The 15,455-nt window shown below is 33.4% G+C and overlaps 3 protein-coding genes across 3 annotated transcripts; 1 reads left to right on the plus strand and 2 right to left on the minus strand.

The window, feature by feature from the left end:
• Window positions 1-2,018: 2,018 nt before the first annotated feature.
• LOC111318128 (NADH dehydrogenase [ubiquinone] 1 beta subcomplex subunit 7-like) lies at window positions 2,019-5,902 on the minus strand. The gene is made up of 2 exons (XM_022920796.2): window positions 5,455-5,902; window positions 2,019-2,339 (listed from the first exon to the last, which is right to left on the minus strand). The coding sequence occupies exon 1, from the start codon at window positions 5,773-5,775 to the stop codon at window positions 5,467-5,469; it is 309 nt and encodes a 102-aa protein (XP_022776531.1). The 5' UTR covers window positions 5,776-5,902; the 3' UTR covers window positions 2,019-2,339; window positions 5,455-5,466.
• Window positions 5,903-8,054: 2,152 nt separating this feature from the next.
• ATA1 (TAPETUM 1) lies at window positions 8,055-9,140 on the plus strand. The gene has a single exon (XM_022920794.2). It carries the CDS (start codon window positions 8,199-8,201, stop codon window positions 9,009-9,011), a length of 813 nt encoding a protein of 270 aa, XP_022776529.1. The 5' UTR covers window positions 8,055-8,198; the 3' UTR covers window positions 9,012-9,140.
• A 27-nt stretch (window positions 9,141-9,167) lies between these two features.
• LOC111318126 (protein NRT1/ PTR FAMILY 8.3-like) lies at window positions 9,168-13,206 on the minus strand. The gene is made up of 6 exons (XM_022920793.2): window positions 13,164-13,206; window positions 13,008-13,071; window positions 12,698-12,803; window positions 12,371-12,588; window positions 11,229-11,785; window positions 9,168-10,274 (listed from the first exon to the last, which is right to left on the minus strand). Exons 2-6 carry the CDS (start codon window positions 13,056-13,058, stop codon window positions 9,452-9,454), a joined length of 1,755 nt encoding a protein of 584 aa, XP_022776528.2. The 5' UTR covers window positions 13,059-13,071; window positions 13,164-13,206; the 3' UTR covers window positions 9,168-9,451.
• Window positions 13,207-15,455: the final 2,249 nt, after the last annotated feature.

Below are 15,455 nucleotides of genomic sequence, written 5' to 3' on the forward strand. Positions count from 1 at the left end.
AATTTTAATAATTAAAATTTAAAATTTGATAAAATAAAAATGAATGTTGGGTGCATTAATACTCAGGTTCGAATCTTCCACCATCTCTTGTTGATAAAAAATCCTTAAGTTTGAAAAATTTATAGATAAAAGTTTAATGAATCCGTAAATGTTAATTAAGTGGATGATTTATTTTAACTTTAAAGATAAGATAATTTTTTATAATCTTAAATTTTTTTGGCATAAAAATAAAATTAAAAAATTTATATTACGGCTTGAATAATAATATAATCATTATGGAGTTTATTCTCAAGGGTATACAAAGCTAACTTTAGAAAAAACCAATATCTTTGTCGTCAAAAAAGTCGTGAGAAGTGACTTTACCAAATCTTCTTCACCCATTGCCATTTTTAAGCAAGAATTAGGATGATAATCAGACCAAAAGCGAACAAGGGAAAACAAATCACGTGTGGTGTGTCATTGAATACCATATACTTTGTGTGATATTATTTTCAATTTTCAACATTTCTCGAATACCAAAAAATATATATATAATAATAATAAGGTTGAATTTGAAGAAATCAGAAACTTTCACATTTGTCCTTTAGTTTTAGGATCGCCTCGTTGGAAGTCCGGAAATAAAAAATTGTTCTAATAAATAGTAATAATAATAAGAAGAATTAACAGTAAAATTGTAGCCATTCAACTGTTTGTCTGCCGACCTATCATGCAATAATGAAAGACATCAGTATTGGTTCCAAATTGAACAGTGGGCTAGATTGTAGGCATTCTATGAATGCGTGGCTTTTTCCTGCAACTTGCTTCTTAAATTATTCATTCCTTGAAAGAAAAGGGAGAATAAAAATGTGTTGAATTGATCGAAGTTCTAGCATTGTATTTAATTTAATTGACACGTTGTGCACTTTTCTTCCAAGGGGTACATCAAAGAGATGACACTTTTAAATTCTACAATTGTTTTCAATTGATTTACTCAATTATTTTTAAAAAATAATATTTAAAATTTAAATTCAAACATCTATAATATTTTTTCATATTATTAAATTGTAACATTTTTTGTATAAAAAATAAAAGAGAGACATCAAACGTTGGAATTTCAACCCCATCTTGGAAAATTTGAGATGGAACAAGTTGAGGTTTATAAGATTAAAAAATTACTTAACTTAAAATCTTTAAAGTACAAATGTAAGACATATATTTTTTTATATTTAAAATTATCAAAATTTAAATACTAATTACTAAAATTAAAAGTTTAACATTCTATATTAACATCGGGAAAAATGGTAATCATGGAGAGCAAGATGGTTAAATGCTAAAACTAGTCAAAATAGTCCTAGAAAACGCCCAGCCTTCATTGTTAGAAAACAATTGCCCAGTTTCCTCAAAGGGCCTCCAATCCACAAGCTACTAGCTAGTCATGAACGACCTAAAAAAATGATAATGAATTGGTGAAACGACAAATGCCCAATGTAGTTAAAGCTCCAAAGCCCAAAACCAGAAACAGTTTTGAAAATAAAACAAGAAACCAGACAAGGAACAGGGACGACCAAAAGAAGTAGAAAACAGTTGGCTACGTATCTGCTGGGTATCAGACTTTACCGACCCTCAAGACCCTAGCCTGTAGATAGAAGCGTCGAATTATTAACCAAATACTTGATTAGGTGATTTTAACTTCATTATCATTTCTTTGTCCATAACTCCAAAGTTCAGAGATGTCTAGTCGATCATAAGTCTCTTAACAAGATTAGACAAATTCGGGTTACCTTCCAGCATTCAAATGGCCTCAGCCCTCGTTAACAAACATTTCATTATCCTCTTATAGATTCCCTCTTACTTGGTCTAATGGTTGAGTCATAAACTTCCAGATTAGAGCCCCTATGCCCCTATTGATCTTTACCTTTAACAGGCACCTCAACTTCGCAGACCTTGTTCATTTTCTGCAATACAGAGCAGAACATATAAATTTGATGAACATGGTGACTGGGACCTAAACTGACCATGGTTATCGGCGAGTTCCTAAATATAAAAACGACTTGAAATACATTATCTCATATTTCTCATTTAAAACATGTAAGGTTCGTTATGCAGTTGCATTGAATATCTGTTGCAATTAACTTCAATTTGAGGCACATTTACCAAGTTGGTCAGTTGAGACCATCTTTACAAAATATGTGAAAAAAATCAACTTTGATGAGCACCTTTATTCCTAAACAAGGTTGAAGAGCTGATGAAAGAACAGAAACGAAATAGCATCATCCTTAACATTAATCCAGGACAAATAGTTTCAAATTTCCCTCAACGGTGACAAACATCAAACATCCGCCAAAGCAGTTTAAACCTTCCTGCCACATTTAAAACCAGGTATCATAAGCAGAACTCATGGAGAATGATATAGAAAACCATGAAATCAAAGAGCAATATGAAAACTAAAACCAAAAACCATATTAATCCAAAATCAAAAGATAATATCAGTGGAATGCATAACTAGCAACTAAATCTCAAGAAGATTAAGCCAACAAAATTCATCTAGACAGGATATAACACAATTGCAGTGCTTCCTTTGTCTCTTTATTCTTCTATATGAAACAACTATAGTGTCTTTTTCTTCGTAAAATCTTCTAGAAAAATGATTCTCAAATTTGGATAATCCATCTTGTTGCCTATGTATATGCATTGCACGCTAGAGTTTGCTCAGAGAATCTTTATTCTAATGGATATTAATGATGGTAACAATTGTGAGTATGGTATGACTGCGGGGAATTGTCTGTATGAACCACTAAAATAGCATGGCCAACACATCACACGCTTGTTCTCACCAAACCCAACATACCACAATACTACAATGTCTTCCATATTTTTCTCTTAACATAGCATTCACATTGTGGCTTTAATGAAACCGCAAAGCCAACTAATAGACCGCACCAGCTTCTCTGCTTAGAAAATAAGGGGCTGATGCAGCCTTTCAAGAGCATGAAGCTATAATCAAAACTTACATGACAGTCCCTTAGCATGGATGGAATACTTGGTATTTTTTTTTTTTGGTACATAGAATACTTGGTATTTGATACAACATTTCTAGCCATCATTAGCAATGGACTGGAAATTGGAGAATATGATGTTAAAAATGTGGGTAAGAAAGGAATTTCAACTTAATTACTGAGGCGCACTTGTGTATCCCTTGTAGCACATGAGGATCAAATTCCATAGTTCTCTAGCCGCCAAGCAATGACAGAACTACTGATGGCAAGCCCAACACCATTCTTTTTTACATGTACGGAAATTGATTAAAACTAATATTTCAACAAAAAGTATTTAAAACAGTGTTTTTATAATAAAAAGGAAGGGTTAAATATGAAAAGTGTCTAGAACTCCTTTTTCACTTGAATCAATCACTAAAAATGCTCAATGCTCAAAAAAACCAGAAGGCAAAAGAAAAAAAAGGAAAACTCTTTACGACTTAATGACCATTCCTTAAAAGATGCATGTGTATGTATCTCAGGATCCTAAAATAATCATCTGTCAAATCGTAATCAAACCATTATCAGATTCAGAGTAACCTGAGTAACTCTCAAAATCAACTAGGTACAGATTTCAGTGGCTCAGAATCCTCAATTTCTTCATTTTACCTTAACCCCCTACTGCACCCGATTGTGAAACCTTATTATTCCAATAGCTTCCCATCTATTCTATTTTCAAAACCTTAAGCAACCACTATAAAGTATTACCAGTTTCCATATGACACATCACCTCCTACTAAACCTTGTGCTTCATTTGTTATACCTTTCAGCAAGGTGTTTTATTTAGGAATTAACACGACTAAAAATGGTAGATCTAACACATTTGACTCTTTTTAATGCTTGTACCTATGAGTACTATAATGAGGAATGCGAAAAACAAAATAGATGAGTTTCACAAATGTCCAGTTATTAAGCTCCTAAAAGATCATATTTTGTTCCTTCCATTAAGTTTAAGATGTTTTTGATCTTTGAGAATTTTAAAAGATCATATTTTGCTCCTTCCATTAAGATTATTTTACTAATCAATTATTTTCTATAAAGATTCTTGTCAAGAAAAGGTTTCATCCTCTAAACATCGAAATTAAAGTACTTTAAAATGTTGACCAAGCATTTCCATCAGCTTAGAGGTTCAAGTCAGCACAATGTACTACAAATGATACCTAGTCCAAGCTCTTTACCATGTTTTTTTCCAGCTCAAAACACAAGGCTGCAACTTCATCAGGAACTTGAATTTAAAACAGCAACATCATTGAATTCACCAGCTCAGGCCTCCTGATATCTCACTTAAATTTTGAATTATACCAATACTACTTGAGGGAAAAAACCAAGAACAATCAAACTAGATGATAAAACAGAACTCAATTTAAGTAACTTGGGTGTTCTACTTTTATAAATCTGCATGTATAGCCACAATCAACATAGTTCCATTGGCTAAACCTACTAATTCATTGACATAAAAGAAAAGTACCTAAATATAAAAGCCAACTATTTTTGCATTCAAAACTACTTTCACTAGTCAAGATAACCCAAAAAAGTCCTTAAGGTAACTGAAAAAAGCACCACGTATATGTCCGATTGTTTGCAAAACATAATATGCAATCTCATTAATCAAGATTCAAAAAACACTTGCGAACATTAGCCATCAAAGGACTATTAATAGGCTTAATCAAACCCATTTTTTGAGGATGTACATCAGCGTGAAGTCCACAATGTGTGTTTTTCTCAATCTCGCTACAAGAACCCCCATGTTGTGGATAACACCAGAATATTCTAAACCGTTAAGCAACAACAACCTAATACCATTTCCAAAATCTTCTAAATGAAATGCTAAATCGAACACATTTCTATGGACTAATGGAACCTGAAGCAAAAACCTAGCAATAGGGGTACATTCCAGTTTCCCCTTTGTTCCCAATCAAATACCACAGGAACCAAACAAAATAAACCCCAAAATTACTGCACCCTGCTGTTAACAGACCAAAGAAAAAGAAGTTCCTTATTCGAAGACAGGAAACCAGCAAAAGCCTTAAAAGTATTGACAATGGACTGCCAGATTTTCAAGAAATGCATTAATTTCACATACAACAAGAAAAAAGAAAACGGTAATCGCTTCAATTCGATACTAACACCAAACAGGAAATTTCTGTTGAACATTTAGCAGCAAACACTTTATTAAAACAAAGCCCTAAAAACAGTTAATAAGATAAAAAAATCCCCCGATCATTCAATAGCCATCAGGTCAATTGAAAAACCCAACAAACAAAACTTAAACTAGCTAAAAACCGATAAATTTTCTAACTTTAAAACACTTAATCTAAAATCAAAGAACCCATCAACAGATAATGCAGAAAAACATCAATCGAAAAAAATCCATTGACTAAAATCATCCAAACCCCCCCCCCCCCCAAAAAAAAAAAGAAGAAATGAAAATTTGACTGACCATGGAGGTAGCTTAAGCATTAGCAGTTTTGGGAATGAGAGGAATAGAGCCGCCTTGTTTCCCAGCCTGTTTCAGCTTGGCCTCTTCCTCACGAATCTTCTGCATCTGCAGCATCCGCTCCATGACGAGCTCGTACTCGCACTTCTCGTAGGAGTGGCGTTCGATCTCGCATTTCCAAGGTAAGTAAAACTCCGCTTGGCGACACTTGTTGAGTGGGATGAGAAGGTGGGCGCATTGGTCTCGGTATGGGATGGGGACCTTGTTCTCCACCATCTCTTCCTGGGTTGCTATCATCTTCTTCGATGAACCCTCCACTTCCATTTTTTCTCTCTTTGCTTTGATTGGAGTAAAAAATGTTGGTTAGGAATGAAAATGCTTTGTCGGGGCTTTTTTTTTGGCTTTTCTCGGACTCTCCGGGCTTGGTCGAATGACTTCGGCTCTCGTGTTCTAATTCTTTTACATTTGCAATGCTTTTGTTCTTTTGGTGTTACTAGGGGTGTAAATGATACATTAGTACTCGCAAGCTACTCGGGTTCGATTCGAAAAAAACTCGAATTCGATTCGATTATTGTCGAGTCGAGCTCGAGCTCGAGTAGCTCGACTTACCGATCGAGCCGAATTCGAGTATTCTTATATCTGACTCGAGTAGCTCGCGAGCCTAATCGAGCTTTTATATTTAAATATATTTTTATTTTTTTTAATTAATAAAATATTTCGAATCCGAGTTCGAGTTCGAGTTCGAGCATGAATAATCGAACTCTTGTCGAGTATACGAATCGAGCTTATTTTTACATATTAATCGAGCTTAATCGAGCGAGCTCGAGTAGCTCGAATTCGATCACGAATCGAGCTCGAGCTTGAAAAATAAAACTCGATCGAGCTCGAGCCGAGTATCGAGCCCGGAGTTGTGAGTCGAGCTCGAGCTCGAGCTTCTCACTACTCGGCTCGGCTCGGCTCGTTTACAGCCCTAGGTGTTACTATGAATGGTGCGCGGTAAAGCAGTAATTTTAGATGCGCTAACTTTCTATCCTTGCCATTTAGGATAAATTAACCACTCATTTGTTTTTAACCAAGACTCCGCTTGTTTGGGGAAAAATAATTTTTGTATTTTTAGATATTTATCTGACAAAAAATTAATTAGTTAAAAAAATGATTTATTAATTAATGAAAAATAATGTTATTTTTTAAAAAATTGTTTTAGAATTTTGAAAAAAAAAAGATATTTTTCGAAAAAAAATGTTTATGAGTAAAATTATTGATCAATGATTTTGAGCATAATTTTACTTATTAATAAATAATATTATAATCTATTAATAAATAATATTATATTAATTAATAAATATTATTAATAAATATATTTTAATATATTACTAAATAATATGAAGAATAATAAATAGTTTTATTTTAATTATTTTTTATATTACCATAATATTTTAATATTAAATATTATTATTAAAATATAATTATTTTTTAGTATTAATAATTTTAATAATAAATAATTTCAATATACTTTAATAATAAATATTTTTTAATATTTTAATAATTATATTAATATTATTTTAAAAAATTTTAGAAAACAACCAAATAATAAAAAATATTTTTCATTAATTCATTCAAACAACATAAATTTTTTTTCAATTCAAAAAATATAAATATTTCAAAAATTATTTTTCAAAAATGATTTTCCACAAAACAAATAAAATTTAAATTTAAAAAACACTATCTAAAAAAAATATGTCTAACTCTTGCTAATTAAAAAAAAATGTTTACAATGTCGGAGCATTTGATTAAGTTATTAATGTATTTTTTCATATTAGATAGCAAGATTCGAATCATCTTTCTTCATTGTCCCTTCAATTAGAGATTGAATGAAAAAAATCCATTAAACCACTAAACCTTAAGGCAATTAATTGTTAGTTTGAGATAGTTAATTGTCCTATTTAACGTAAAATTAAAATATAAGTAGATAATAAATTGTTTTAGTATAAAATTAAAATATAAAATATTTTTTATTTATGACAATAATTCGTCATATTTAATTTTATTGTTACAACCAAATAAATATTATCATTATTAATTTTAATTTCATCATTTTAAACTTAATTTTATCGTTATAATATCTAATCTAATCTCTCAATTTAAAAAATTTGATCCTTAAAAATTTGGAGTAGATAAATTACTTAATCTCACAGGTAAGTTGCTCCAACTCTAAGATAGAGCTTAGATGTTGGGATAGGTCTCTCCATTACCATACTTCATTCCATACTTGCTCAAATTACAATACCTTGTTCTACACCATATGAAGTGAGAAGGTAGTTGGTTGTTAAAAGGTTGGTTACAATGACAAAATGAAATGCACATTTACACATGTTTTAAAAGAAGATTCTATCAACAAAGCATTACCAGCTTCTACTTTGGAAGTAGTTGTTGAGAATGTAAAGAGTGCCTAAGGTTAAAAAACAAACACCCTTTCAAAGAGCCCGTTTAAGTTAGCATTAACAAAAGTTCATGAGATTTGAGTTGTTCATATATATAACATGTTTGGTTACAACCAAGTTTCTGTGTATGTAATGGACCAAGGAGTTGATAAGCATGATGTTGTGCAGAATTCATCTGCAAAGCGGTTGGTCCCAACGGGTCTTTTTTTTTTTTTTTTTTTAGTTTAACTCAGAAAATTTGAACAAATTTAAGCCAAATTGACATTTACTGCATCATTATTCTATTCCAAATTAAGTAAATCCGGAATGAATTCTTTGATTCGCAGGATGATTGGCAAAGTTGCAGTCATAACTGGTGGTGCAAGAGGAATTGGAGCTGCCACAGCAAAATTATTTGCTGAAAATGGAGCTTATGTTGTCATTGCTGACATATTGGATGAACTAGGGGCCATGCTTGCTGACTCCATTGGAGGTCGCTACATTCATTGCGATGTAGCCAAGGAAGATGATGTGGAATCAGCTATCCAACTTGCCCTAACATGGAAAGGGAAACTAGACATACTGTTCAGCAATGCTGGCTTTGGCGGTCCTTCAGGCAGCATAACCAGCCTTGACATGGAGCAAGTGAAACATCTGATCTCAGTCAATCTGCTTGGGAATGTGCACGGAATCAAGCATGCATCGCGAGCAATGTTGAAATGCCGTACAAAAGGTTCCATCATATGCACGTCAAGCTCTGCGGCCGTCATGGGAGGGCTAGCATCTCACCCTTACTCCTTGTCAAAAGCCGGTATCATTGGATTGATGAGAACTGCTGCGTGTGAGTTAGGCTTGCATGGAATTCGTGTGAATTGCGTTTCTCCTCATGGTGTCCCAACAGATATGCTTGTTAGTGGTTATAGAATTTTCCGGGGGAATGAAACAACGCCTGAGCAAGTGAGTAAACTTGTTGGTGAAGAGGGCAGCTTATTACGTGGGAGAGCTGCAACTGTAGAAGATGTAGCGCAAGCTGTACTGTTCCTTGCCTCTGATGATGCTGGATTCATAACAGCACATAATCTTGTTCTTGACGGGGGATATACTTCTGCTTGCAACACACTGAGTTTCATCTACCAATAGCAGAGAATTGGGAAAGGGAAAAATGCAGCACACAAGTTGCAACTTATGTCATACTTCAACTCTTAAAACTATCTAGTAAACAAGCAAGAATGCCCACACCAGTAATCAAACCATAATAGTTGTACTACATCTATATTAACTTTGAGAATCGACACAGAAAAGAAAAGCAAGATTTATTACTTTAAGAAGTCTTTTCATCCTATAATACAAACAGTTTGTTCCAATATGGAAGGATGGCTTCTAATTGAAAAGCAAGCAGTACTCGTGTACAATACGTGGGAATCTGCCCAGAGTACGAAGTAAGATTAATGCTTTCAGACGCAATTCATTTAATCCAATAAGATACAAACAGTTGCTTTTGAGGCGGAAATATTGAAATGTATGCAGTTTCCATGTACAATAACATTTCAGCTGAATTTCTCTCCATAAGAGAAGGAACCTTAAGTGGACTTCTTCTGCTTGTACTTCATAGCGCAGACAGTGTACACTAACATGTTTAAGAAGCTGAGACCAGCCAAGAGCCAGAAGAAATAGTCGAGATGACCCTTATTCAGGTTATCTGGTATCCAACCAGTCTGCCCACCCTTTGTTGTGAAGTAAGTTACAAGAGTCAGAATAAAAGAACTCAGGTAATTCCCCAAAGATGTAGTTAGAAGTGAAAGTGCACTACATAAACTTCGCATGGCATCAGGAGACTGATCATAGAAGAACTCAAGCTGTCCAATAAATGTGCAGACCTCTGCAGCACCCAACAAGAAATATTGAGGTATTTGCCACAAAATGCTAAGTGGTACAGCAACCGATTTATCAACCAACCCTAGCTCTTTTGCAAGCTGCAGTCTCCTGATCTCCACCACAGCAGCAGCTGACATACATAGGACAGAAATAAAGAGACCAATTCCCATACGCTGCAACTCTGAGAAGCCCCTCTCCTTGCCTGTGAACTTCCTTGCAATTGGGACAATGATCCTATCATAGATGGGAACCCAAAAAATGACACTGATAACATCAAAAGTTGAGAGAGAAGCAGGAGGAATAGTGAAAGAACCAATTGAAGTGTCCATCATCATCCCTTGTTCCACAAACATAGTTGACATTTGGGCATATACAGCAGAGAAGACAATTCCAGTAGCCCATATGGGAAACATGCGGATCAAGATTTTCAATTCCTCCACTTGTGTTACAGTGCAAAGCCTCCATGGGTTTGAGAAGTCCCCACTTTTGATCTCAGCATCAGTGACTATGGCAGCTTTATCTAGGCACCTGCAACAAGATGGATTTAGCAAAACTAGCAATGAAAGAAACTATATGGCTGTTAGGACTTTATGTCTGTTGAAAAAAAGAAACAGGGATTTCAAGACATGTTTTGTTTGAAACTTCAATGAACCTAAATAAGTAACCAACACGTCCACAGATTAAAGTCGCTTAAATCAGTTATAATTTCCAAAATATATCAGATGAAACTTTCACTGTAATAAGTGTATCAGCAAGTCAAGAATAACTTCTAGAAGATAATCAGAACATGCACTACAGTGGATTTATTTTGTTAAAAAATGTGGGGCTACAAGAAAAGAAAATTAGAACTAGAATTAAGAAAAAGGAATCAATGCATCAAGCAGCAGCCGAGCTAAATATTATCCATCATAATTCCACTAGTTCTCCTCACCTTTCCCTGGATAAATATGCATGGGTAAAACCATCCTTTTATACCATGTTTTTTATATAGTGAGTTTGTTCCTTAACAATTCAAGTTATCAATTATCACAATATGTATAATATAAGCTGAACATGCAGAATTTAACATATGAGAGAAAGCTCCTCTGTAGCAGAGGCTTCCAATATCATTCGGCACGAAATGGTAAAAGTGAAAGGAAAAGATAGAGAAGAAACACGAGATTATTAAGGATATTAACTCCCATGGACATTGAAGACTACACAAGGTGTTTGGAAGAGTCATCAAATTGATATCAGGATATTTCTGCAGAGATAATCAATCAGTGTTTCAATACCTAAATTGGTTACTTATCATCCATTAAGGATTCCCTTATTACATTAGTTTTGTCTAAACAGATAGAAAATAAATCAATCTCAATAATTTCATTGGATTTCAAAAAAAATAATAATAATGAATTTTTTCTTCAGTAAAACATGAGGAGAAATTGATATGAATCATTCAGAACTTAGAAAATTCATTCAGGAAATGTAGAAGAGATTTACTTCAACTCATCACTGTGCTCCAGTTTCCGACTTCCTTCAATGGCAGAGCATTTGTCACCTGTTTCATACAGGAGACTACTGTCTTCGGGTACCTTCAGATTCCATTTATGAAATGATGCAACCAAAACCTGACACATTCTTGTAATAGGGCTTCCTCCAGGTCTTTGAAATCTATAGAGAGGTGTGCCTAAGAAAAAACTAGCAATAGCAAGGCCCATAAACAATGCTGGAATGCCAAATCCAAGACCCCATCCAGCATTGTCCTGAATCCACACCAGAAGACTGCTTGATATCAGAGCGCCAATGTTGATAGAAAAATAGAACCAGTTGAAAAAGGACCCCTTCTTCACCCTTTCTTTGCGATCAGTATCATCAAACTGATCTGCCCCAAATGATGAGACACACGGTTTGATTCCACCAGTCCCTAATGCAATCAGATACAGACCGAAGAAAAATACTGCATACTGAGCTGGAGTAGCTGAGGGACATATAGAACCCACACATTCAGCAGGTTTCAGTGCAGGAATTGAAGCTGAGAGGGTCAATGTACACATTCCCTATATTAAATACTAACTGTGTTATTCAATGCATCCCAAAACGAATAACTCAATATAAGAAACAAAATTCATTAGTCAAGAGTATGATCATGATCGCAAATTGATGTTCTCATGTAGCCAAAAAGCAAATGCTCTACCACGTGCAGTGATGGAAGAGACAAAAAAAAACAAGTTATGAATTCCTTCAAATATGTTACAAATCCTCTGAAATTTTCTGTAAAAATGGTAATTAAATCTTTGAAAAGAAGCCAAAAAGTTTTCTCCATGAATTAAACACTGAAGATACTCACCAGGAAACTACTAGCAATAAAACAGGAGAATTATGAATTTGAATTGCATGTGATGAAAGCTCAAGGAAAAAACTAGGGTTAACAGTATAATGTAAGTTGTGAAATACACAATGTCAAAGGAACAGTGACCAAAAGCTCTATTGCAGCTGGCTCAACTTCATAATAACTACTTGAACATAATAAAGCAACAATTACACTATCACATCATATAGATTAATCTAGATATATAACTAATTGCATAAAATTAATAAGCATCAAAAGCAGAAAAGTTAGTGATTTGATTAAATTATATTACAATGAAGTAAATGGTGGAGAAAGCGGCGATTGTCCAATATCTTCCCCAATAAGCATCTGCTAAGATAGCTCCAATGAGAGGTGTAAGGTAGCAAGTTCCTTGCCAAGTGGTCACATTTCTTGCAGCTGATACATTTCCTTCGTGCAGTTTCTTGGTCAGGTAAGTCACAAGATTAGTTGCTATCCCATAATAAGCTAATCGTTCACAGCATTCATTACCTATAATTCCATATTAGAAATTGTCAGAAACAACATAAGCTTACTCAAATAAAACCCATTTAAAAGAAAAAAAAATTTAAAGATAAGAAAAGATAAATTTATAATTCACCCAAAATGAAAGGGCATGCTTTCCAGTTTCCAGTATTCTGCTTCAAAACAGGATTTCCATGATAATCAACAGAGCCATCCCCGGTGTAAGGTCCACTGCTTTCATCCTGGTAATACAAGATATTAAAACATTAATACCAACATAAATTCCAAGACAAAGATTTTAACAGGAAACGAAAACAAACCCAGAATTTTGTTCAATGTTAAGGTGTATGTGACCAAATTATCAAAAGTCTAAAACAACCAAAAATTAAAGATCAAGGGAAGACAGAGAAGCCTGAAAAACAGGAGAAAAAGATAAGAGTAAAAACCTGAACAAGTCCAGCTTCCAAAAGCGATCTTTCTTCGTCGGCAGATCCCATGATTGTTTTGTCACTGAATCAATCAAAGTCTAAAGATTCAAAACACCCAAAACAGATAGGAGACCAGACAAGATTCTAAAGATTAGGATACCAGACAAGATGTACCTATGGAAAAATAGATGAATTGGGTAAAGAAATCTTGATGGCTGATGTAAAACATTGTGGGTTCCACGCTTAAAATGCGTACAAGGATTTACCTTCTAAGATCGGTAACGTCGGTCAAACACTTTTGGTTTTCTTTGATTCGAGAAACCAGAGGAAAGTTAGTTGGGCCCATACCAGAAATATCACTGCTAGATCCACGGGCCTTTAACCCAATCTCAACAATTTCTTCGTCTTGGGTTGAGATGTTCAAGGCCTGAGCCCTACTTTTATGACGAGCCACCTCTATTCTAAATTTCCAATGAAGGAATAAAAAAAAAAAAAAAAAAAAAAAACCTAGCTAACAACTATTGGATATGTATCCCACTACCACCTCCTAAACATAAAGTACAATATGTTTTATATAATTTTAAAATTATTTTAAAGTTTATTTAATTTCACAAATAAATTTATACGATTTTAACGTGTCTAATTAATAATTGAATAATTAATTTTTAAAATTTTTTTGGTACATTAATATTTTAAATTCTTTAAATAAACATAAGTTATCTTTTAAATTTATTATCGATGTACGGAATTGTTCCATATAAACCTATTATTATCATCAAATAAAATTAAATATCTTTAAACTCTAAATTTAATACAATTAATTTATATAATTATTGATATTTAATAATTTTGAAATTCAAATTTTAATACATATAATTATTTTTCTCTATTATCCAACAACGGCATATTTTATAAAAAAACTAAATATCTTTTATTTTTATGGCAAAATATCTTTTATAAAGTCAATTATAATTAAACAAAATAGGTTTGACATTAAGATGGTTAGATGGTCGGTTTTATTAATTCAATCAAAAGGTTATAAAAACTAAATTAACTAAATTTGCAAATTGATAACCCGAACCAATTAAAAAACCACAACAATTGATTAATAGAATTTAGTCAATAATTGGTTAATTGAATTTAGTAGGTTAATTTGCTCAATTAATTTGGTTACCGAATTATCGAAAGTAAATGTTGGTAGGTGTTACCTTTAGCTAATTTATTCTTTCTATTTTATATTTAAAAATAAAAAATAAAACTTTAATTTAGGTAATTCACATTATTTGATTATGGGACTTCATAAACCAACTTCCAAAATAACTATAAATCAAATAATTAACCAAACTGTTGTAATTAAGTTTAATTGTAGTTAATTTGAGTTTAGCCTATCCACGCCTTTTTTTCTTTTACTTTTTTTTAATCTATCCTTAACCAAAAGTAGATGTTCTTGAACACTTCAAAAAATAATAAATAAAAATTATTTTAAAAAATTTGCTAAAACACCTTAAAATACATTCTTTTTATAGATAAAATTGATAAATCAATTATCAATCATATATATTACAAGTAAATATTCTTGAAAAAAATTTTGAATTTATTAAGTTGGGGGCATATAATAGTCAAAAGGATATAGTGATCTTTCCTACTCCTTCAATATTCAGTAGACAATTAGGAGAATCTTGGTCATTTATGCCGACTTGGCATGTTAGGTAAGTCTGATATCTCCAATGTCATTTTAGCTCAGCCCTATCCTAATTATCTCATTTTTGTCCCCATCAGTTCATCTATAAATATAGAGACTCAGGCACTATGAAGCGAGATTCATCTAACTCATACATTTCTCTCATTCCTACTTTTTAACCTCTTTTTCGGCCTGATCCTTATTAATTTAAGCATCAAAATGCAAACGCAAGAACACTCCCTGCCTTAGCCTCTAACTGTTCTTTTTTTTACCTTTATAGGAATACCTTCAAGTTAGAGCTTGGCACCAACATTTGGCGTGCTAGGTAAGGGCTCTAGCGTTTTCACATCAATCGAGTACAAAACAATGTCACCGAAAAAAAGAACCCAAAAGGAAGGAGAGACAGCTGCCCCTGCTAGAACAAAAACTCACCAAAGCTAGCATTTTGTTTGCCGCCTCAACTATAGGTGAGGCCAATCATGGAGCAATTTCAAACCCTGACCAAGCAAAAACAAGCTTTCAAACAGATGTTGCAAACTATAATCCCACTATAAGTCTCCAAAGTGCCAGACTTAGTCACACCAAACGAAAAAACTGTTATCAAGCAACTAAGCTACAAAGAGGTGGAAGCCACATTGGCCTTCAAAGAAGAAAAACACACCAATCCAACTCCTTACTGCCCCAGCCACAATTTTATAGATACCACAACCCAAAAATCTAAACAAACAGACCATGAACTTCAACCAAATAGAGATTTAGAAGCTCAGTTACAGGCCATGAGGAAG

The sequence above is a fragment of the Durio zibethinus genome, chromosome 2 (assembly GCF_047325235.1).
Source record: "Durio zibethinus cultivar Kanyao isolate XHJ-2024 chromosome 2, ASM4732523v1, whole genome shotgun sequence".
Classification (NCBI taxonomy): Eukaryota; Viridiplantae; Streptophyta; class Magnoliopsida; order Malvales; family Malvaceae; genus Durio; species Durio zibethinus.